The sequence below is a fragment of the Muntiacus reevesi genome, chromosome 2 (genome assembly GCF_963930625.1).
Source record: "Muntiacus reevesi chromosome 2, mMunRee1.1, whole genome shotgun sequence".
Taxonomy (NCBI): Eukaryota; Metazoa; Chordata; class Mammalia; order Artiodactyla; family Cervidae; genus Muntiacus; species Muntiacus reevesi.
This window is the reverse complement of record NC_089250.1, coordinates 51213433-51238429: the sequence shown is the minus strand read 5'-3', so window position 1 is coordinate 51238429 and position 24997 is coordinate 51213433. Positions and strand designations below refer to the sequence as shown.

Here is a 24997-nt window from a genome sequence, read left to right as displayed (position 1 = left end):
TGCAACAACCTGTCATTTCATTTTAGGACAAACCTATTCCTTTTCCCTTAACAAAAGCACATTTCTTTACTTTGCATGCAAAGTTGTACCTTTCTGTCAGAACTAATCATAGGAGAGTCTCACTGAGTTATAACTCTTAACTGAAGAAGCTTTTGTTTCACAAAACAAGCTGGGAAGATGGATACTTGTCAGGTATCAGCACTTTAGACTAACAGAACTCATGAGTACACACAACACAACTTTCTGCAAACTCAACCCACACATAATTTTTCAAAGGGAATGGAATGTACATGTTCACTTATAGACACGAAGCTATTACTTTTATGTAGCATTTTTTAAAAAAAGAAACAGAAGTATATATACTTAAAGTGATGGTAATGTTTAGTCACTAAGTTGTGTCTGACTCTTGCACCCCCATGGACTGTAGCCTGCCAGGCTCCTCTGTCCATGGGATTCTCCAGGCAAGAATACTGGAGTGGGTTGCCATTTCCTTCTCCAGGGATTGAACCTGGGTCTTCTGCACTGCAGGCAGATTCTTTACTGATTGAGCTGTGAAGGAAGTCCATACTTAAAATAATGCTTAGCAGTCATGGACAGAGGAGCCTGGTGGGCTATGGTCGATAGGGCTGCAAAGAGTTGAACATAACAGAAGCGATTTAGCATGTAGCACAATCAATGTTTTGGAATTCCGTCTTATTTAGAATGAGCTAAGCATCCAATGAATATTCATTAATTCACTTTAGTATCAGTCCACAGTTTCAAGATACCTATAGATGTTGGAATTTTTTTAATTAATTAATTTATTTATTTTATTTTTGGTGCTGGGTCTTTGTTGCTGCCTTCAGGCTCTCTCTAGTTGCAGGGAGCAGGGGCTACTCTCTACTTGCAGTGCACAGACTTCTCATTGCGGTGGCTTCTTCTTGTTGCGGAGCACTGACTGTACAACACACAGGCTTCAGGAGTTATGAATCATGGGCTTAGTTGCCCTGCAGTATGGGGAATCTTTCCAGACCAGGGGCCAAACCCATGTCCCTGCATGGTCAGACAGATTCTCAACCCATGGACCACCAGGTAAGTCCTAAATCTTGGAAATTAATCTTGCAACTGGGATACTATAAAATATAAATACTATTGAAATCAAATGTTCATAATAATGAATCAATTTAATTAAGCACGAATTTAGGTACTTCATAATTTTAAACATGATGCAAAAATAATGCTGAAAAAACGAGGTCCATTGGAGGAGTAAATGACAAACCACTCCAGTGGTTGTCTCAAGAACCCCACAAACAGTATAAAAAGGCAAAAAGATATGACACCAAAAGATGAGCTTCCCAGGTTGGAAGGTGTTCAATATGCTACTGAGGAAGAGTGGAGCACAAATCAGTGAACTAAAATAGACAGGAATGGAAAAATTTAATTCATATGATCATTATGTCTACTACTGTGGGCAAGAATTCCATAGAGGAAGTGAAGTAACCCTTACAGTCAACAAAAGAGTCCAAAATACAGTACTTGGGTGCAATCTCAACAATGACAGAATGATCTCAGTTCATTTCCAAGGCAAACCATTCAACATCATGGTAATCCAAGTCTATGCTCCAACTACTCTAATACCTAAGAAGCTGAAGTTGACTGGTTCTATGAAGACCTATCAAGACCTTCTAGAACTAACGCCAAAAAAGATGTCCTTTTCATCATAGGGAATTGGAATGCAAAAGTAGGAAGTCAAGAGATACCTAGAGTAACAGGCAACTTAGGCCTTGGATTACAAAATGAAGCAGGACAAAGGCTAACAGAGTTTTGTCAAGAGAGCATGCTGGTTATAGCCAACACCCTTTTCCAACAACACTAGAGATGACTCTACATGTGGACATTACCAGATGGTCAATACCAAAATCAGTCTGATTATATTCTTTGCAGCTGAAGATAGAGACGTTCTAAACAGTCATCAAAAACAAGACTTGGAGCTGACTATGGTTCAGACCATCAACTCCATATAGCAAAATTCCACCTTAAATTGAAGAAAGTAGGGAAAACCACTAGCTCATTTACATATGACCCAAATCAAATCTCATATGATTCAGTGAAGGTGACAGATAGATTCAAGGGATTAGATCTGATAGACAGAGTGCCTGAAGAACTGTGGATGGAGGTTTGTAATGTTATACAGGAGGCAGTGACCAAAGGAAAAGAAATGCAAGAAGGCAAAGTGGTGATCTGAGGAGGCTTTACAAGTAGCCGAGGAAAGAAGAGAAGTGAAAAGCAAGGGAGAAAGGGAAGGATATACCCAACTGAATGCACAGTTTAAGATAAAAGCAAGAATAGATAAGAAGGCCTTCTTCAATGAACAATGCAAAGAAATAGAGGAAAACAATAGGATGGAGAAGACTAGAGATCTCTTCAAGAAAACTGGAGATATCAAACAAACATTTCATGCAAGGATGGGCATGATAAAGGACAGAAACGGTAAGGATCTAACAGAAGTGGAAGAGGTTAAGAAGAGATGGCAAGAATACACAGAAGAATTATACAAAAAGGTCTTAATGACCTGAATAACCATGATGGTGTGGTTATTCACCTAGAGTCAGACATCCTGGAATGTGAAGTCAAGTGGGCCTTAGGAAGCATTGCTGTGAACAAAGCTGGTGGAAGTGATGGAATTCCAGTTGAGCTGTTTCAAATTCTAAAAGATGATGCTGTTAAAGTGTTGCACTCAATATGTCAGCAAATTCAGAAAACCCAGCAGTGGCCACTGAAATGGAAAAAGTTAGTTTTCATCCCAATCTCAAATAAGGGCAGTGCTAAAGAATGTTCTAACTACCAGACAATTTTGCTCATTTCCCATGCTAGTAAGGTTATGCTCAAAATCCTTCAAGCTAGGCTTCAGCAGTACTTGAATCAAGAACTTCCAGATGTACAGCTGAGTTTAGAAAGGGCGGAGGAATAAGAGATCAAATTGCCAAGATTTGTTGGATCATAAAGAAAGCAAGGGAATTCCAGAGAAACAGCTAATTCTGTGTCATTGATTATGCCTTTGACTGTGTGGATCACAACATACTGTGGAAGATTCTTAAGAGATGGGAATACCAGACCATCTTACCTATCTCCTAAGAAACCTGTATGAGGATCAAGAAGCAACAGTAAGAAACTTACATGGGATGGACTGGTTCAAAATCAGGAAAAGAGTACAACAAGTCTGTATATTGTCACTCTGTTTAACTTCTATACAGAGTATATCATATGAAATGCTGGGCTGGATGAATCACAAGCTGGAATCAAGACTGCTGGAAGAAATATGAACAACCTCATGCAGATGATACCACTCTAATGGCAGAAAGTGAAGAGGCACTAAAGTGCCTCTTGATGAGGGTGAAAGAGGAGAGTGAAAAAGCTGGCTTGAAATTCACCATTCAAAAAACAAAGATCATGGCATCCAGTCCCATGACTTCATGGCAAATAGAAGGGGAAAAAGTAGAAGCTGTGACATATTTTCTCTTCTTGGGCTCCAAAATCACTGCAGATGGTAAATACAGCTATGAAATTAAAAGATGCTTGCTTCTTAGAAGGAAAGCTATGACAAACCTGGACAGTGTATTAAAAAGCAAAGATAGCACTTTGCCAACAAAGGTCCATTTAGTCAAAGCTACATTTTTTTCCAGTAGTCATGTATGAGTGAGAGTAGGACCGTAAAGAAGGCTGAGTGCCAAAGAATTGATGCTTTCAAATTGTGGTGCTGGAGAAGACTTTTTAGAGTCCCATGGATATCAAGGAAATCAAACTAGTCAATCTTAGAGGAAATCAACCCTGAATACTCATTGGAAGGACTGATGCTGAAGCTGAAGCTCCAGTACTTCAGTCACCTGATGTGAAGAGCTGACTCACTGGAAAAGACCCTGATGCTAGGAAAGATTGAAGGCAAAAGGAGAAGGCAGCAAGGATGAGATGGTTGGATAGCATCACCAACTCAATGGCATGAACTTGGGCAAACTCCAGGAGATAGTGAGGGACAGGGAAGCCGAGTGTGCGGCAGTCCATGGGGTCGCAAAGAGTTGGACACAACTTAGTACTTGAACAACAACAGAAATAATGCTAGCATATTTAATCAATGAACCAATGTAAATTTAGGAATAAACTGAGTAGAATAAAACTACAATATTGTATTATATTTAATGCTGAAAAATCAAAGAAGACATGTTTGTTCTTATTAAACCAGAAGTATTAAACTAATTCCTCTGGAATAGGAAATGGCAACCCACTCCAGTATTCTTGCCTGGAAAATTGTATGGACAGAAGAATCTGGCAGGCCACAGTCCATGGAATTGCAACAAGTTGGGCACAACTCAGTGGCTGAGAACGCACACACACATGCATTAAACTAATTCATTTGCCAAATGCTTATCAAATTCCTAGGATTTTTTGGAATATTTAATTTATATAAACACATTGATATCTTATGAACCAATCAAATGAGCTCCTTTATTTTATTATTATTCAATTATTTATTTATGACTGTAGTGCATCTTCGATGCTGCTTGTACACTTTCTCTAGTTGTGGTGCCTGAACTCTAAGGCTTGCAGGCTTCAGTAGTTGGGGCTTACAGGCTCTAGAGAGCAGGCTGAGTAGTGATGCACAGGCTTAGTTGCCCGGTGGTAAGAGGAATCTTCCCAGACCATGGATCAAACTCATCTCACTTGCATTGGCAGGTGGATTCTTAACCACTGGACCACCAGGGAAGTCCCTCCTACAAATTTTGATAAGTTTTATTTTCATTTAAATTTAGTTCAAAGTATTTTAAAATTTCTCTTGGGACTTCTTTATCCCATGTGTTATTTAAAAGTGTGTTGGTCTATCTTCAATCATTTTGGTGTTTTTTAAGTTATCTTTCTCTTAGAGATTTCTAATTTAATTCCATTGTGATCTGACAGCATATTTTGAATAATTTCTATCCTTTTAAATTTGTTAACTTATGTTTTACGGGCCAGAATGTTGTCTTTCTTGGTAAATTCTTCAAGACGAGTGTGTGTTCTGCTGTTGTTGGATGAAATGTTTTATAAATGTCAATTAGATCCACTTGACTGGTGGTGCTGTTCAGTTCAATTATGTCCTTACTGATTTTCTGCCTGCTATATCTTTCAGTTACTGATAGATGTGTGTTGAAGTCTCCAGCTGTAGTAGTGGATTTGTCCACTTCTCTTTGCAGTTTTATCAGATTTTTGCCTCACATATTTGGGTGCTCTGTTGTTAAGTGCATAGATATGAAAGATTGTTATGTCATCTTGGAGAACCTACCTGTTTATTAGTTTTTTAAACTTTTTATTTTGTATTGGGGTGTAGTCAATTAACTATAAACAGTGTTGTCACAGTTTCAGATGAACAGCAAAGGGACTCAGCCATATATATATATGTATCCATTCTCCCCCAAGTCCTCCTAATGCCCTACTTTATCCCTGGTAACTTTCCCTGCTCTGAAATCTGTTTTGTCTGAAATTAGTACAGTTATTCTAGCTTTATTTTGGTTACTGTTAGCATGATATTTTTTCTCCATTCCTTTACTTTTAGTCTATATGTGTCTTTATATTAAGTGAATTTCTTATAGACAACATACATTTGTCTTTTTTAATTCACTCTGACAATCTATCTCTTTAATTGCTATATTTAGACCAGTGACATTTGAAATTATTAACATTGACCATATTTGTTGCTTTTTTCTATTCATTGCCCTTGTTTTTTGTTCCTATTCTTGTCTTCCACTCTTTTTCCTGAATTTTGTGGTTTTGTTTGAGCATTTTATATGACTCCAGTTTCTTTCCTTTGTATCATATCAATCATACTCCTTTTTCACTTTTTTTTAGTGATTACAGTAGAGTTTGCAATATGCAGTTAGAACAAAGTCAAGCCCACTTTCAAGCAAAACTGTACCTCTTCATGGGTAGTACAGGTCCTTTATGACAGTGTTCCCAATTCCTCCTTCTCATCTCTCTAACATTGTTGTCACTCATTTTGCTTACCTATTAGCTATAATCATCTAATATACTGTGCTATTATTATTTTAAACAAACTCATCTGTTAGATTAAGAATAAGAAAAATAAAACATTTTACATGTCCTTTGTTCCTTCTTGAATCCTCTTTCTTTATGACCTGCATCATTTTCTTTCTCTCTGAAGAACTTAACATTTTTTGCAAGGTAAGTCTACTCAACTTTTGTTTGTCTGAGAAAGTCTATTTCTCCTTTATGTTTGAAGAATAATTTTGTTTAATACAAGATTAGTCTGTGGGACTTTTTTTCCTTTTCTTGCTTTACAATATTTCACCTCACTTTCTTCTTGCTTGTGTGGTTTCTGAAGAGAAATCTAATGTAATTCTTATCTTTCTTCCTCTATAGGTAAAATGAGTTTTTTTCTTCCCCCCTCTGGCTTCTTTCAAGATTTTCTCTTTGTCTTTGATTCTCCGTAGTTTTAATACAATATGCTTTTATATTAAAGCATATTTGCACTTGTTGGCATTTGTGCTTCCTGTTATTCTCTGAGCTTCCTGCATCTGTGGTTTGGTGGTTGTCATTGATTTTGGACATTTTTCAGCCATTATTGCTTCAAATATTTCTATTTTTTCTCTTTTCTTCTCCTTCTGGAATCCCCATTACTCTATGTTACACAATTTGTAATTGTCTCATAGTTCTTGTGATATGCTGTTCTATATTTTTTATCCTTTTTTCTCTTTGCTTTTCAGTTTGGCAAGTTTCTATCAACATATCTTTCACTCAACTGATTTTTTCCCTTGACTATGATCAGTCTACTACTGAACCCATAAAGCATATCCTTCATCTCTGGTATGGTGTTTTTTGTTCCTATCGTTTCCTTTTGATTCTTTTCAAAAGTTTGAATCTCTCTGCTTACGTTACCCATATGTTTTTGTATGCTGTCCACATTTTCCATTAGATTTTTTAGCATATTAATCATAGTTATTTTTAAAATCTTGGTCTGATAATTCTAAAACCTCCGCCATATCTGAGTCTGGTTCTGATGTTTTCTCTGTCTCTACAAAAAAAAAATTTTTTTTTTTTGCCTCTTAGTGTGCCTTGTAACGTTTGTTGAAAGTCAACATGATGTACTGGGTAAAAGGAATTGAGGTAAACAGGCCTTTAGCATGAGGTTTTATTTTTGTCTGGCTAGATATTAGACCGTGTTCACTATTCATTGTAGTTGTAGGTGTAAGAGGACTCAAGTTCCTTTCGTGTTCTTGTTCTTGTCTCTCCAGGTGTTTTGAGTTTACTTGGGAATTACTTTTTTTTTTTTTTTTTTTTTTTTGGTCTGAGCCTTGCTATTCTTTCCATTGTCATCTCCTGTCATTATACCAGAGTCCTGTTGATGTGGTGAGATACAGGGCAGGGGAAGTTCTATAATCTTGTGACTAGATTTCAGTCTTTTGTGAGCCTGTGCCTCTAGGCTGTGACCTTCACAAATGTTTCTCAGCCTTCTCCCCTTAGCCTTCAGTGAGACAAGATATCTAGAGGTCTGGAGTGTCGTATTTCCCTTCCTCCAGGTCAGTTAAACTGGTAAACTCTGGTCAGTTAGGCTCACTCTGGGAAAATAGTTTCCCTGAAACCTAGGTGTAAAGGAAAAGCTCTATTTTTTCTTTCCCACATAGGAAAATACCCAGTTCTTCCCTACTGTGAGTTTCTTCCCTTTGTGTCTCCTTTATCACTTACACAGAATACTTCACTTCTGACATTTCACCAAATGTGTGGATGTTTTTCCTTATAACAAACAATTCTCTATGACATTAGCTGGGTGTCCCACAATATAAGTCAATTCTGACACTACCTACCCAAAGATAGCATCAGACCCCACAGACTCATTTCCTCAAGACTACAACCCACTTCAGACACCAATCACAAGCCCAGGTGCTTCTGACCAACCAGCTATAGATCAAAGGTTCCAAAGATGAACCCCCCCCACCGTGTTCAGTTAATTTGCTAGTGTAACTCACAGAACTCAGAGAAATATTTATTTACATTTACTAAAGAATGGGCTTCCCTGGTGGCTCAGATGGTAAATTTCACTGACAATGCAGGAGATGTGGGTTTGATCCCTGAGTCGGGAAGATCCCCTGGAGAAGGGAATGGCAACCCATTCCAGTATTCTTGCCTGGAGAATTCCATGGACAGAAGAGCCTAGCGAGCTACAGTCTATGAGGTTGCAAAGAATCAGACACGACTGAGCGACTAACACAACAACAAAATAACAAAGAACGGGCTTTCCAGGGTACTAGTGTCATAGCCACGCTCTCCGGGAAACAAACTCACTCAGAAGGACAATGCAGATAGTGGAGTGCAGTTTATTACACCGGCAGGCCCAAGGCAGAGTCTCCTCTTAGCCAAGGACCTCGACCAGCATTTGTGAAAATCTTTTATACCCCATGTGTAAGTGTCCAAACCCACCAGCCCAAATTCCTTGAAATTTACATAAACAAAGGAAGGGTAAATAAAACTACAATAACCCCATCATTCATGTGTTATGTGTTCAAACAATTAATAATCAATAAGCCCGCAGTTACATTCCAACCAGTTAATAATCGATAAGCCTGTTATTACATCCCGATAGATACAGAAAAAAGTTATGACCTGTCCAGAGGCAGGGGTGATTACGGTACGTTTCCTCTTAGGCAATGAGTAACCTGGATGTGATCTTCAAGATTCCCCTGCCCAGCGGGGGTCTTATCCTTCCATTGTCATTCCCACAGGCGCTAAGCACAGAGTTCAGAGTCCACTGGAGAAGTGGCTGCGCATGACCAGCACGGACAGGCCTGAGATGGAGTCCAGGCCCTGTGAATTCCTTCTTCACTAGTGGTAAAGAAAAAGTCAGTCGCTCAGTCATGTCCAACTCTTTGTGACCCCATGGACTGTAGCCCGCCAGGCTCCTCTACCCATGGAATTCTCCAGGCAAGAATACTGGAATGGGTTGCCATTCCCTTCTCCAGAGATCTTCCCAAGACTGTGACTGAACCCAGGTCTCCCACACTGAAAGTGAAAGTGAAGTCGCTCTGTCGTGTCTGACTCTTTGTGACTCCATGGACTGTAGCCTAGCAGGATCCTCCATCCATGGGATTTTCCAGGCAAGAGTACTGGAGTGGGTTGCCATTTCCTTGTCCAACACTACAGGCAGATTTTTTGCCATCTGAGCCACCAGGAAAGCCTGCTAAAGAATCTGCCTGCTAATTCAGGAGACACAAGAGATGCAGTTTCGACCCCTATGTCAAGAAGATCCCCTGGAGGAGGGCATGGCACCCACTCCAGTATTCTTGCCTGGAGAATCCCATGGACAGAGGAGCCTGGCAGGCTACAGTCTATAGGGTCATAAAGAGTTGGACGAAGCTGAAGCAACTTAGCATGCATGCACACGATGAAGAATACAGATGAAGAGAAACAGACAGCAAGTCTGGGAGTTGGGGTGTGTCACCATCCTCATCTGTGGATGTGTTTACCCATCTGGAAGTGCTCCAAATCCACTGTTACTGGAATTTTATGGAGACTTCCTCACATAGACATTAGCAATTTTTACCTTCCTTTCTAGCCCCTCTCCTAGCTCTTGAGGATGGGAGTGGGGTGGGGCTGACAATTCCAAGCTTCTAATCAAGGAGTGGTTTTTCTGGTGACCAGCCCCCATCCAGCCATTCAGGAGCCCACATGAGTCACCTCTTTAGAACAATAGATGATCCTCGTGCTTTTAGGGTTTTACAGAGATTTTAGGACCTCTGTGCCAGAAAGTGGGGACAGAGACCAATACACATTTTCCACTATCTCACAATAGGCCTTTGTTAAAGAGAACAGGACACTCTCAGTTACTTTTCATATTTTAAAGTGATAACTTTCTCCTCCCCCTGCTGGAAGCACCAGGGATTTTTCTCCAGTCTCCACAGTGAGAACCTGTTAGGGCTTCCAGGAAGTAAATCTCATTTAATTGTGCCCTCTAGGCAAAGGAGAAAAAGAAAGATACACCCATTTGAATGCAGAGTTCCAAAGAATAGCAAGGAGAGATAAGAAAGCCTTCCTCAGTGATCAATGCAAAGAAATAGAGAAAAACAATAGAATGGGAAAGAATAGAGATCTCTTCAGAAAATTAGGGATACCAAGGGAACATTTCTTGCCAAGATGGGCTCAATAAAGGACTGAAATGGTATGGACCTAACAGAAGCAGAAGATATTAAGAAGAGGTGGCAAGAATACACAGAAGAACTATACAAAAAAGATCTTCATGACCCAGATAATCACGATGGTGTGATCACTCACCTAGATAGAGCCAGACATCCTGGAATGTGAAGTCAAGTGGGCCTTAGGAAGCATCACTATAAACAAAGCTAGTGGAGGTAATGGAATTCCAGTTGACCTGTTTCAAATCCTAAAAGATGATGCTGTGAAAGTGCTGCACTCCATATGCCAACAAATTTGGAAAACTCAGCAGTGGCCACAGGACCGGAAAAGGTCAGTTTTCATTCCAACCCCTAAGAAAGGCAATGCCAAAGAATGCTCAAACTACCTCACAATTGCACTCATCTCACACACTAACAAAGTAAATGCTCAAAATTCTCCAAGCCAGGCTTCAACAGTACATGAACCATGAACTTCCAGATGTTCAAGCTGGTTTTAGAAAAGGCAGAGGAACCAGAGATCAAATTACCATCATCCTCTGGATCATAGAAAAAGCGATAGAATTCCAGAGAAAATCTACTTCTGCTTTATTAACTATGCCAAAGCCTTTGACTGTGTGGATCAAAGCAAACTGTGGAAAATTCTGAAAGAGATGGGAATATCAGACCACCTGACCTGCCTCCTGAGAAATCTGTATGCAAGTCAAGAAGCAACAGTTAGAACTGGACATGGAACAACAGACTGGTTCCACATTGGGAAAGGTGTACATCAAGGCTGTATATTGTCACCCTGCTTATTTAACTTATATGCAGAGTACATCATGAGAAACGCTGGGCTGGATGAAGCACAAGCTGGAATCAAGATTGCCAGGAGAAATATCAATAACCTCAGATATGCAGATGACACCACCCTTATGGCAGAAAGTGAAGAACTAAAGAGCCTCTTGATGAAAGGGAAAGAGAAAAGTGAAAAAGTTGGCTTAAAACTCAAAGTTCAGAAAACTAAGATCTTGGCATCTGGTCGCATCACTTCATGACAAATAGATGGTGAAACAGTGGAAACAGTGACAGACTTTATTTTGGGGGCTCCAAAAATCACTGCAGATGGTGACTGCAGCCTTGAAATTAAAAGACACTTGCTCCTTGGAAGAAAAGTTATGACCAACCTAGACAGCATATCTAAAAAATATTTTAAAGCATATTAAAAAGAATATTAATATTTAATTTAATATTTAATATTAAAAAGCAGAGACATTACTTTTCCAACAAAGGTTCATCTAGTCAAAGCTATGGTTTTTCCAGTATGGATGTGAGAGTTGGACTATAAAGAAAGCTGAGCGCCAAAGAATTGATGCTTTTGAACTATGGTGTTGGAGAAGATTCTTGAGAGTCCCTTGGACAGCAAGGAGATCCTACCAGTCAATCCTAAACAAAATCAGTCCTGAATATTCATTGGAAGGACTAATGCTGAAGCTGAAACTCCAATACTTTGGCCACCTGATGCAAAGAACTAACCTATTTGAAAAGACCTTGATGCTAGGAAAGATTGACGACAGGAGGAGAAGGGGATGACCCAGGATGAGGTGGTTGGATGTCATCACCGACTCAATGGTTGTGAATTTGAGAAAGTTCCAGGAGTAGGTGATGGACGGGAAAGCCTAGTGTGCTGCAGTCCATGGGTTCACAAAGAGTCAGACACAGCTGAGCGACTGAACTGAACTGAATTGAACTGAACCTCCTCCAAAGACTGGACCCTGCAGTTTTTAACTCTCATTAGTCCACATTGAACCTCCATCATTTCATCAATTACAGTTTGTATTCCTACCAGTTATAGTCATGCTTTTCATCTTCTAAAGTCTGATCCTGTAGCACCTTGAGGCTTTGCTGGCCCTGGAGAGACAGCCCTCCCAGTTCAGTTCAGTTCAGTTCAGTCGCTCAGTCATATCCAACTCTTTGCGACCCCATGAATCCCAGCACGCCAGGCCTCCCTGTCCGTCACCAGCTCCCAGAGTTTACCCAAACTCATGTCCATCGAGTCGGTGATGCCATCCAGCCATCTCATCCTCTGTCGTCCCCTTCTCCTCCTGCCCCCAATGCCTCCCAGCATCAGGGTCTTTTCCAATGAGTCAACTCTTAGCATGAGGTGGCCAAAGTATTGGAGTTTCAGCTTCAACATCAGTCCTTCCAATGAACACCCAGGACTGATCTCCTTCCCAGTTTTAGCTTATTCTTAGAGACAGCAGACAAGTCATCTGCAAGCTTTCCTTTCATATGCAAACCCACCAACCCAGAGCTTATAAACTCAATCACCTCCCTATCAAGTTCATACTCTGGACTTCTAGCCGCCTACCTTATTCAACCCAGAATCTGGTACCAGAAAACCAGAGAAAGTCCCTATGTTTCAGGGCCCACTGAAATTATTCAAACTAGCCAATCCCAGCTCTTCATATGCTGGCTCACCCCTTCCTTTCCCTAGAAACCATAATAACATTTCTTTCCCACATCTTCCTCTCTGCCTTGCCATTGACTGAACCTGGTGCTGACTCATGTAGCCCTATGTGGCATGGTGTCTCTTGGGATCTGTAAGTACATGATGATCATTTCCATGTCAGAGTATCTTACCATATCTAATTAAAATAAGCTCTGAATGCTCTTCCTTTGGGCTTCCATGGTGGCTCAGTGGTAAAGAATCCACCTGCAATGCAGGAGACAAGGTTTCGGTCCCTGGGTTGGAAAGATTTCCTGGTAAAGGAAATGGCAACCCACTCCAGTATTCTTGCCTGAGAAATCGCATGGACAGAGGAGCCTAGCAGGCTACAGTCCATGGGGTCACAAAAGAGTCGAATGTGACTTAGCAATGGGACGACAACAACTCTTCCTTTAAGCACTACAAGTACTGGCTCCCGTGAAGGGCTTCTGCTCAAGATAAGCTATGATTCTCTGCCTCTCTCTCCAGTTTCTGGACAGTAGCTTACCCTACAAACCCAGTTCTCTGATGGATCTACTTAGAATTCTTTTCCAGTTCATTCAGTTTTTTTTTTTTCATATTGTTAGGATGGAGCGCTTTACACACTGGAGTGAAACCCAGAAGCCCAGTCATTTAATTTTCTTACCTGTTTTCTCTATCTTCTTAGCCAAGGCAGAACAATTCTTTTTCCAGTATCCTTTGTGGTTATAGTTTCTTCAAATATCTTTATCAATAAACTCCCTCCATTGGGGTTTGAATACCGAATGGGACCTTTATAAAAGCATGAACTGACCATATCATCTCTGCTTAAATTATTTCTGGGTTTTTCCCACCCCATCACTACCTAACCCTACCCTCTACCCACTCACTGCGCACACACACACACACCAACACACACAAACTCTGTTTTCAGGTCCTAGTTTAGAAGTTTCTTCCTCCAGAATATCTTCCTCAGGTCTGCTAAAACTCACCACTGTACTTCCTGAGTCCTACCAATATCCTTGCTTGAGATCCAAGAAGAGAATTTTTGGTAGTTTATCTTTGAAACTCAACGTAAATTCTGCTTGCTAAATCCAGCATGTTCCAGCTTGCATCACACCTGTAGACATTTTTTCAGTTGAATTTACCTACCACACTTTGAGATAGGTGTCTATAGATAGATCAGGTCCCCTGGAAGAGATAGGGATTCTTGTGCCTGTGAATTATTGAGGGCAGTTCTCAGGATATAAGCAGTAAGGGAAGCAGGACAGGTCCAGGGAAGAAGCTGAGCAAAGATGTGTGTTCAGCTGGAGTCTAGCATCTGCCCGATCCCATGGGGAGCCCTGGAACATGAATGAACCACCAGCCTTGCTCTGCCTGGAGGCCAGAGGACTGGACGTTTATATCCCATATCAGTTAGCAATTGTCTGTCAGCTGACTTGAGGAGAGGGGACAGATGTAAACTCCCAGGCATTTCCCAGCAGGATGGTTTCCATCAACCTCAGGCTCCCTTGGGAAGGTAGAAGCTACGAACCATCAGGGCCAAGATGCAGAGCAGCTAAGGAACAATGCAGTGGCCAGATAATGGAGATCTGGTTAGACCACCAACAGCATACCCACGAGGAAACTAACTCAGGATAATAGGCAACCTTCCCAGAGTTAACCAGGTAATAACCAGCAGAACAAGGCTTCAGACTCAGATATCCAGACTCTAAATCCCCAGTTCAGTCTGCCCAAATCCACTACTGACCAGTTTTGGTTGCTGTTTCACAGGGTGGCTTGCTTCTCAGAATGTAAAGCTCAGGGGTCAGGAGAGCAGTGAGGAAAACCCTCTGTGGCTGCTACATTACATGCACAACCTTGAGAGGCTGGAAATGAAGTGGGACAGAGGCAAGAATTTGAGAACTTGGGACTCCTTTTCCTGGACTCCATCGCTGATGAGACTGCCGCTGGGGATGTTGGGTGACAAAACTCCACTCTGTTCTGTTTAGCCCAAAGTTGGGGCTCTCACAGCTCTGTTGGGAAAATCAGCCTGGTCATAATTAGGCAGAAAAGCCTGGGTGGGGAGCCACTGTGAACAGTGAGAAACTGTGCGCTGCAGCCAATCGGGTTCCAGGCCCCAAAGTGGCAAGGCAGGCTGAAGGGGCCAGTAAGGGGGAGGCCTTTGTTGTGTACCTCCCATGAGTCAGATCCTTTATTCCTATTTAAATTAACCCAACCACGTTGGGAAATAGCAGCTACTAGAGTCATTTTACAGATGAGAAAACTGAGGTGCAGAAAAGCTAAGTAGTTTATCTGTGGTCACAGAGATAAGTAAAAGATAGAACTGATCTTTTCATGCAGACTGGCCTAGCTCCAAATCTGTGTTCTTTTTACAAGTAAGAAGATCTTATTTCTGGATAAGAGTATCAGAGTAATGATGTCTGTTCTCAGATGTCAGTCCCAGTGTCATGTTCATTAACAAGCTGTTAGAGTGGTAACATCCCCATGTTAGAGATGAGCTGAGACCCAGAGAGGTTAAGTGACTGGCTCAAAGACATCCTGCTAGTAAGTGATGCTTATTAATACTAGAACCTCATTACAATTTTTCCTGTGTTTAATGTTGTAAATGCCCAGATAGGATAGTTGCGCTTAAACAAGGGGTTGGGCAAGCTGTTGCAGAAAGATCACACTGTAGAGCAGATTCTGTTTAGCCAGGCCTTTTGCCAGTGTTATCAAGTAGTGGTTTAAAATAACAGCATCAAGGTTGGGGCAGTGCTGAGGAACGGGACAGTCTCCGACTCCTGTCCTGCCTCTCATGTCAGGCAGGACACATAAGGGGACAGCCCCTGGAGAATGCAGCCAGCGGGTCAGTGGTCCAGCCTTACCAAGCAGAGGCCCACGCTTGGCCTTGGCCCTGGGCATCAGGAGAGGACTCAGCTGTGACCCCCATGGACTGCACCCCAAGCAGAGGAAGGCCTGGGTCTCTAGCTGAGGTTTAGGTAAGAGTGTGGGAGTGCCTGCCGGTCAGAGGGGGAGACCTTAGCTCTCACTCCAGACCAGAGGCTCTATCTGAAAGAGTGGACCTTTGGAACCAGTAAGCTCCAAGAAGCATCTTTTTTTATTTTTATTTTTATGCATCTTTAAAAAAAAAAAAAACCAACATATTTATTTATTTATTTTGGCTGTACCAGGTCTTAGTTGTGGGCATGAAAGATCTTTTAGTTGCCATGCTAACTCTTAGTTGTGACAGTGAGATCTAGTTCCCTGACCAAGGATCCAACCCGGTTCCCTGGTTGGGAGCCAGGAGTCTTAGCCACTGAACCACCAGAAAAGTTCAAAGGGAGCCTCTTGAATATCTGATTTCTCACAGCTGGGGGCACTTTCCTGGGGAGGAGGCCCGTAAGGCCAGAACTTCTTTTTCTCTGCCCTTGCAGGTGACAGGTCCAGGAGGACCCCCTCGATGAAGCGGACTCGTCCAGCCGAGAAGGCACCAGGCAGGCGCAGAGCCCAGCCAGGCCAGAAGGAGCGGGCCGGGGGCAGCCCGGGGTCCGGGTCTCCTCGAAGGAAGCAGGCAGAGCGCAAGGGACGCCGGGAGCTGCTGGGGGACCGCGAGCGGCGGTCCGCAGAGAAGACCTGCGGCGGGAGGAGGAAGAAGGATGGGAGGGCTTCCCTCAGGGAGCAGAGAGCTCCCTCAAAGAAGGAGAAGGAGACCCGGAGGAAGGAAGAGATGAGGAAGCAGCTGAAGAAACACAGGTGTGTTGTGACCCGACTTCAGGAGCGTTTCAATTCACCCTCTCGCTCCTGCCAGCCCTGCTCCCTCCCTTGATAAGGGTCGGTGCCATCATCCTCCCCACCCCCTCCCACGAATTGCTCTCTCCAGCCTCCCTCTGCCTCTACCTTCCTCCCTGCCCAGCTCACTGCTGGGGCCAACCGGGAGGAGGATCACACTCACCCCAGGTGGAGTGGCCTGCGCACTGTTGTCCCAAACCCCTCCATTAGGGCAGGTGCAAGCGGAAGCTGTGAATGGGGAGGTGACACGGCGGCGTGGTGGGACAAGATCCCAAATCTCCTGGATTTCAGCTCTAGTGGTGACTCACTACAGCTCGTGAAGAGGAGCTGAGAGAAATTTAAAATTAATTATTAAAAATTAAAAATTCTAAATTTCTAGTTAAAATTGGAAGTTAAAAATTAAAATTGAATTTAGGAGTCATAAGAGGGCTTAAGCATGCCATTTCCCAACCTGACCTGCATCCTCTTCTGTGAAATACGGTTTTGATCTAAAAGAGCCTCAAGAGTCCCACTGGCTCTGAAATTCCAGGATTGGGGGGTTTATTTGCTATATTTCCTTTGTTCCATTAGCATTGGCACACAGCGGGTTAGTTGATAGAGTCAGTGTATGGAATCAACAAGTTGGGATTTTAGTTTCATTTTTTTGCTACCAATTTTGATGACCCATCTCCCTCTCTTTGCCTCCCTCTTCACTTTACTTTGCAACACTTCTAAGGATGGTTTAAGAATCCCCATTGATAATGGGCAAAGAGGCTTTGGAAACAGAGATACTAGGATTATGGCAAAGAGTTGATACTCCTTCCACCTATTTCTAATAAACTTTATTTGCCCACACCCTCACTCAGGTGTCCCACTGTACATCTCCAGCTTTACAGAGGGGAAATTAAGGCCCTCAAAAGGGGCCACTCATTTCTTCCATCACCCCTGCCAGCCATCCTGGCTCCCCTGAGGCTTTTGTCTACTGTCTGGTTGTCCCTAGCCCTGAGCTAATGGGATAAAGGATGCATGGTGCCCCTAGCAACGTAGAGAGAACTTGAATACATCATTGGCAGGTCTCAGTGTCCTGAACTTTAGAAGGAGGCTGTCCCATCCTGTCTGGAGGGCAAATGTAAAGTAAGCGATAAGGACTCAATTGTGCCACTTTCAGCTTCATGCGTAGCAGGGCATAGAGATGAAAAATATCCAGCCTTCTTCCCCAGAGGCTGACAGTCTGACATGGGAAATAAGACAGGGGCATCAGCTATCATAGCACAAGTGTTAGTTGCTCGATTGTGTCCGACTCTTTTTTTTTTTTTTTTTTAAAGACTCAACATGTGCTTTATTTTATTTATTTTTTTTTTTTTGCCTTTTTTTTAAATTTATTTTTCAGTGGGTTTTGTCATACATTGATGTGAATCAGCCATAGAGTTACACGAATTCCCCATCCCGGTCACCCGTGTCCGACTCTTTGAGACCCCACGGACTATAACCTGCCAGACTCCTCTGTCCATGGACTTCTCCAGGCAAGAATACTGGAGTGGGCAGTCATTCCCTTCTCCAGGGGATCTTCCGGATCCAGCGTTCAAACCTGGGTCTTCTGCATATTTCAGGCAGATTCTTTACCATCTGAGCCATCATCATAGCACAAAACAGAAAGCAATATGTATACCAGAAAGGATTTGATGAAGAGTGTACTGCTGGGAGTGTACAGCCTCCATGGAGGCTGGGGTTCCTCCACGGAGAAGGTGAGCATTTCAGTAAGACTTTGAAGACCAGGTGGAATTTGAACAGCGACTGAATGTCGCACCTCCACCACCACCCAAACTGAGGGAACACCTTATACAGAGACTCAAGGGCAGATGTCCTGGGATGTGCGTGAGGCATGGCAGAAAGTCCCTGTGCTCTAGGCTTCCCAGCATTCAAGAACTAGGTTCCCTCCTCTCCACCCATTCCTATGACCTCTCGCTCCTCAGGAGTTGATCAGAAGCTAAACTCACAGAGCCTGCTGCAAACTGGTCTCTAAAGCCCGTGGTAACCCAAGTCCACATCCTGATATTTCCAATTATGAAGCTTGCTAAGCAGGCTGCCCAGGAGGACCCTTCTCCAGCCCCTCCCTTACCCCCTGTCAGTTGCTGCCAACTCAGCTGAGAGTCACTGTTTTTATGAGTGAAGGAGGCTGTGAGCCACACAGACAAGAACTTCGATTTTGTGGCAGCTGAGTGCACAGTCTTGTCTGTGAGATGGTGAGGGTCATCACACCCTCCACCTGGAAGGGTTCTGCAGCCGTACTGTCCCATACAGTTGTCACTAGCCACATGTTGGGCATTTGAAATGTGGCTGCTATGACTGAGGAACTGAACTTTTAATTCAATCTAACTTTAATCTGGTGTTAATACTACTGAGTTAAAACAAGAATTAACCTTGCCCAATGAAGAAAACTGAGCGCCAAAGAATTGATGCTTTTGAACTGTGGTGTTGGAGAAGACTGTTGAAAGTCCCTTGGACTGCAAGAAGATCCAACCCGTCCATCCTAAAGGAAATCAGTCCTAGGTGTTCATTGGAAGGACTGATGTTGAAGCTGAAACTCCAATACTTTGACCACCTCATGCGAAGAGTTGACTCATTGGAAAAGACCCTAATGCTGGGAAAGATTGGGGACAGGAGGAGAAGGGGACGACAGAGGATGAGATGGCTGGATGGCATCACCAACTCGATGGACATGGGTTTGGATAGATACCGGGAGTTGGTGATGGACAGGGAGGCCTGACATGCTGCGATTCATGAGGTCACAAGGAGTCGGACATGACTGAGCAACTGAACTGAACTGAATGGCTCAGCAGGTAAAGAATCCTCCTGAGATGCAGGCGATGCAGGTTCAATTCTGGGTCGGGAAGATCCCCTGGAGGAGGAAATTGCAACCTACTCCTGTATTCTTGCCTGAAAAATCACATGGACAGAGGAGCCTAGTGGGCTACAGTCCAAAGAGTTGCAAAGAGTTGGACACACTGAACACACACACACACACACACACACAACAAGAATTAGTAAATTGTGCTCACTTCAGCAGCACATATACTAAAATTGGAATGATACAGAGAAGATTAGCTTGGCCCCTGCGCAAGGATGACACGCAAATTCGTGAAGCATTCCATATTTTTTAAAGTAATTAGCCTCCAACTAATAAAAATAATTGGGAAAAAAATAAAGTAAATATTTAGACCACAAAAAAAAAAAAAAGAATTAGTAAATTTACCTAGACAGACAGATGTAGTTTTGAGGTTGATTTAATTTTGAAACCAAAGCATTTCTTCCCCCCAAAAAAAGACAGTTTTGTCAGTGCAGATGTGAACATCAAAGGAAAATAATATTCTATTACTTGATTCATTTATAAGGAAAGTTTTAAGTAGATCTAAAACAATTTAGATATGTGACTCTACTCTTTCAACTAAATTTTATGAAATCTGAATACAGATTAAATATGTTCAATGAAAATTTCATGTCTGAATTGACACTCTGAGTACAAGATGAACACTGGCTTTTGAAGACAGTACAAAAAGGATGTAAATTGTCTTATTAATCATTTTTTCACTGATTATATGTTGAAATTATAAAATTCTAATATATTGGGTTAAATGAAGTGTATTATTAAAATTTTAATAGTATATTCATGTTATTTTATAATATAGCTACTAGAAAATTTAAAATTATAATACATTTCCATTGGGCAACGTTATGCAAGTGAGGATGTCTGTGTGGGTAGATTCAGAGGCATGGAGTTCGGGAAGGCAGCCCTCAAGGCACTCTGGGCTGCAGGAAGAGTAGTGGCCTCCTCTGCCGGGTGGGTGAAGTGACAGAGTGTTCTGAGCAGGGCAGGCCTGTGCAAGGTGGCAGCTGGGAACATCTCCGGTGGGCTCCTTGCATCCCACAGAATCCCCGAGGACCCTGCCCTCCTTCCCACCCTCCTCCACTCCACCCTGCCTCTGCTCCAGGTCGTCCTCCGTGGCCTCCAGTACCTCCAGTGGGGAGTCTCTGTCTGAGGAGGAACTGGCCCGGATCTTGGAGCAGGTGGAAGATAAGAAGAAGCTAATCGCCAGCATGCGGAGCAAGCCTTGGCCCATGGCGAGGAAGCTGGCGGAGCTCAGGTGGGTGGAGGCAGCTGGCCAGGGCACTCCCAGTTGAGAAGGCTCAGCTCCTCTGATGGGCTTGGGAATCCCTTCCTCCTCTCCACCCAAAAGAGCTCAACAAGAATGGGGGTTCACCCTTCCACCCTGCTTCGGTCCCCCTGTCCCCAGCACACAACTGGCCACCTGCCCTGGTGTTGGTTAGCACCGAGTCAGGCCTAGTAGGAGACAAGGAGGATCATGGCCCTTGGGCTGCACCCTGCCTCCACTGCCTCGTCACCCCTTTGTCTCACACCCCACCCCATTTGGTGGCTTCTGCGCTTCCCTCACAACCAAACAGACATGACTTCTTTGTATATGTGTGTGTTAATTGCTCAGTCGTATCCAACTCTTTGAGACCCCATGGTCTGTAGCCCACCAGACTCCTCTGTCCATGGAATTCTCCAGGCAAGAATACTGGAATGGGTTGCCATTCCCTCCTCCAGGGGATCTTCCTGACCCAGGTATCGAACCTGGGTCTCCCTCACTGCAGGCAGATTCTTTACCATCTGAGCCACCAGGGAAGCCCATGCCTTCTGTGGTGGTGGTGGTGGTGGGGTGGGGGGCAGTTATGATCCCCCACCTTAACAAGTTCCTACCTCTCTTGTGTTCTGTAAGAGCCAGAATCTCTCCCCGTGTCACACACTCACCCTTGCAGTGTGGAGTGCAGGGGGATGGGCTATCTTAGCTACACTTCTGTCCCGGAGGCCTAACAAGGGGCCAGGCTTGCAGTGACACTCCATAAATATTGCCTGGCCTTGTGCCCATGCCCCTGAATCCTATTTTCAGCTCAGCTGCTTCCCTGGTTTCCATATGACCGGCCAGCTCATCACTCATTTTATGGCTCTTGAGTCTCTGCTGCAATTTTGAAAGAAGAGCAGGATGTTTTTACTGGAAAACTATAATCTGATTTTACCATCTTCCCCCAAGTCCTGCCTCGATCTTTCTGCCATAAGATTGGGTGACTCCCGCCTTCCCTCTGTATAAAGCTATTTCCCTCAGCTTTTCTCACACCTGAGTTTCCTCATTGCTCAAATGCCTCACCCTTTATCACAGAACAATTTGGCAGCCATATTTTGACCTTCAGCCTCTCTGTTTGTGTCTCCAAGGCACAGCAAAGATGCTGGCTGTGCAAATGGGGTCCGGCCCTGACAAGTAATCTGGTAAACAGAGCTTACTCCACTGTGTCGAGTGCTTTCCAGGTGGTGCCATGATTAAGAGTCTGCCTGCCAATGCAGGAGATGTGGGTTCTATCCCTGGGTCAGGAGATCCCCTGAAGGGGGATATGGCAACCCACTCCAGTATTCTTGCCTGAAAAATTCCATGGACAGAGGAGCCTGGCCTGGCAGTCCATGGGGTTGCAAAGAGTCAAACATGACTGAGCAACTGAGCACACCCACCACTGCCCTGAGAATTATTACCTTCTCTCAAAGTCAGCCGCTGGAAGAAATGCCTCCCCACGTTGCCTCCAGGCCAGTGCTGACCAACAGAACTTTCTGAGATAATGGAAATGTTCTAACTCTATGTTAATAGAGTAGCCACCAGTCACATGTAGCTAGTAAGCACTTAGAAAGTAGTGCAACTGAGAAACTGAATTTCTGTTTTATTTTAATTTATTTAAACTTACGTAGTCACACGGAGAAGGCAATGGCAACCCACTCCGGTACTCTTGCCTGGGAAATCCCATGGACGGAGGAGCCGGGTAGGCTGCAGTCCATGGGGTTGCTGAGAGTCAGACACGACTGAGCGACTTCCTTTTGACTTTTCACTTTCATGCATTGGAGAAGGAAATGGCAACCCACTCCAATGTTCTGCCTGGAGAATCCCAGGGACGGGGGAGCTTGGCGGGCTGCCGTCTATGGGGTCGCACAGAGTTTGAAGCGACTTAGCAGCAGCAGCAGGTAGTCACAGGTAGCGACAGTTTGAGCGGTAGGTACAGCTTCAGACAGTGGGCTGTCTGCTTTTCCAGCTTCCTTTTTCTGAGTCTTTTCTTCCTGCTCCCCCAGGGCCAAGTTCTTCCTCCTTCAATCTGTCACTCTAATAGAACCTCATCCCCACTCAGGTGTAACCAGGACACATCTTTTATTAACAGTGGAAAAAGAGCAACCTTGCTGCTTATGGAAATGAGATCTCCAGCTGACCGGAACTCTCAGGGACCATGAAAATCCCTGAGCTGCCCAGAGGAGAAGTCTGCATCTCCTCCAGGCCTAGGGACAGAGTTCCTGCTCGTGGTCAGAGTGGGAAGTGGCTAAGGCCCGAGAAGCTGAAAGGACTCTCATCTCTCCCACTGGAGCAAGTCTTCCTGACAACAGTGATCTCTTCCCTCCAGCCCACCCTCCTTCCTCTTCCCTCTTGCAAGGCTTCCTATCCCAGACTCAAGTCTCAGACTCTCCAGCCTCTGGGTCTCTGCTCCAGTGGTGCCTCTGCCTTGCCCACCTGGCTAGGTCCTACCTTTTGAGACTCAGGCCAAGTGTTGCCTCTGCAGGGAAGTCCCTACTGCCCCTCCTTGCATTCAGGCTGAGTTAGTTACCACCCCTCTGAGCCTTAAGGCCCTATCCCTCACTTGACTGGCTGTTCTAGTTTGCAAAGCTGTGTCTTATTCATCTTTTAATTTCTTTGTTTTTTATATTTTGCCAACATTTGCTGCATGCTCCCTATGTGCCAGGTATTGTTCTGAGCCTGGATGTGTAAAAATTCATTTAATCTTCCTAATCACCCTGTGATGTAGGTACTATTATTATTGCCCCCATTTTACTGATGGCAAACTGAGACACAGAGCAATCTAGTAATTTTTCCAGGCCACACAGTGAGTTTAGAGACCTGGCCAGAATTTGAACTAAGGAATTCTGGCTCCAGAACTTGCAATCTTAAATTGTAATTGTCTCTCTAGAATTCCCAGACATTCTAGAATACACCCCTTTGCCTCCTGTATGATTTCCTCTTCTGGCAATAAAGTCTTCAACTACAGATTTGCAGATAGCATCCCCAGACTACATCTTTTTTTAGAAGTAATGGTGTGAGGACCCCAGTCTCTGGCCAGCTCAGGCAACTGGCTGACTTTGGCATACTTGTTGTAGACAATTGAAGAAGGGTGGTAAGGGATAAAAAGCAACAGCAGTGAACTGGGGCAAGCCTGCGTTCACATTTCTACCATATCTGGGTGATTTAACTAGCTATTCAATCCCCCTCAGGCTGGCTTCCTTCCCTTAACCTCTCTGAGCCTCATAACCCTTTTTTGTAAATTAAGAATCGTATTATCTAACTTCAGAGTTGTTTTGACAAATTCAAAATATTTATTTAAGGGCCCAGCATGTAATATACAATTAATAGATAGTAGTTATTGCTGTTATTAATTGTTGAATATCTTGTACCAGACACTGTGCTAAACCCTGAGAGATGAGGATGGGGAACAAAGATGAATCAGAGGAGACTTCTCTAGTGATACACATTAATAATGGCACAAGGCAGGCTGTTGATGTTGGTAAAAGAGTTTCTAGTGCCCTTGAGTCAGGGATGTTTGCTTTAATCATAGAATTAATTAGGTGTGTCACTCAGCTTTGTCAGAAACCCAGTGTGTTAGAAAATTAGCCAAAGTGCTTGCTCTCTTCAGAGAGATCTGAAGAATTCCATTTCCAAAAAGATGCAATAGACGTACTTCTCCATAATCTTCCCATGAAGCACAACTGAAACCCCAGATATTATGTGTAAAGCAAACATAAGAGACTCAGAAAGGTGGAGAGAAGAAAGCAGACTGGCTAAGGACCTCAGGGTCAAATGAATGACAGGGCATCAAGTTCTAGGTTTCCTTTTTGCCTATATATCCAAACTGGATACTGGAGATATTGGAGAAGCTGGCATCCCCCAAAACATGGACAGATACTCACAAAAACACCTCAAGAAAAGTCTACTGTCTCTAGCTAAAGGACCAGAAAAGACAGAATACTTGTCAATGAAAACAATCCTACTCCAACCAAACACCATAAACAAAAACATCTCTAGCCCCACTCCTGGCAGCAAAAGTCAAGTTGGGAAGCCTATATTTCCTCTGTTGCCAGGATTTAACATGGTACCCCAACACCCTCATCAATAAATTATCAGAAAAGGCCAAGTGATGAGCAGGGACATTCATACCCACTGTAGTAATAAGCCCTCCCTCTCCCTGTGGTGTCAGTGGAGACCACATAGGGAGCATGAACTTTCACCACAACCAGGCAGTAACAAATTATACCTTCAAGCCAGGATGATATGAGTAGAAGGCTTGTGGAAGCCCGAACTCTCACCCTGACTCATCAGTAACAAGGAGCTCCAGCCCAGTCCCAGGGGTCAAAGGAGGCCAAGTGAGTAATCTGGACTTCTACCTAGAAGTAACCGGGCAGCATCTCCCTTCACCTACTGAAGCAGTGTCAGAGGAGGCCTGCCAAAACACAAGATTTAAGTAAAATACAGAGTCTCATAACATAAAATCCCAAATGTCTAGGCTTCAATTGAAAACT

The 24997-nt window shown here is 43.5% G+C and overlaps 1 protein-coding gene and 1 non-coding gene across 2 annotated transcripts in view; both read left to right on the top strand.

The window, feature by feature from the left end:
- Nucleotides 1–24997, top strand: part of TMC2 (transmembrane channel like 2) — a 97759-nt gene that overhangs the window by 7876 nt on the left and 64886 nt on the right. Inside the window, exons 2-3 of the mRNA XM_065919158.1 lie at nt 16011–16329; nt 20334–20486. Of these exons, the coding sequence (XP_065775230.1) occupies nt 16011–16329; nt 20334–20486 (472 nt within the window). The remainder of the gene's footprint in view (nt 1–16010; nt 16330–20333; nt 20487–24997) is intronic.
- On the top strand, nt 19396–19502 carry LOC136162030 (U6 spliceosomal RNA). Its single transcript, XR_010661882.1, has one exon. It is a non-coding gene; the product is annotated as a U6 spliceosomal RNA (small nuclear RNA).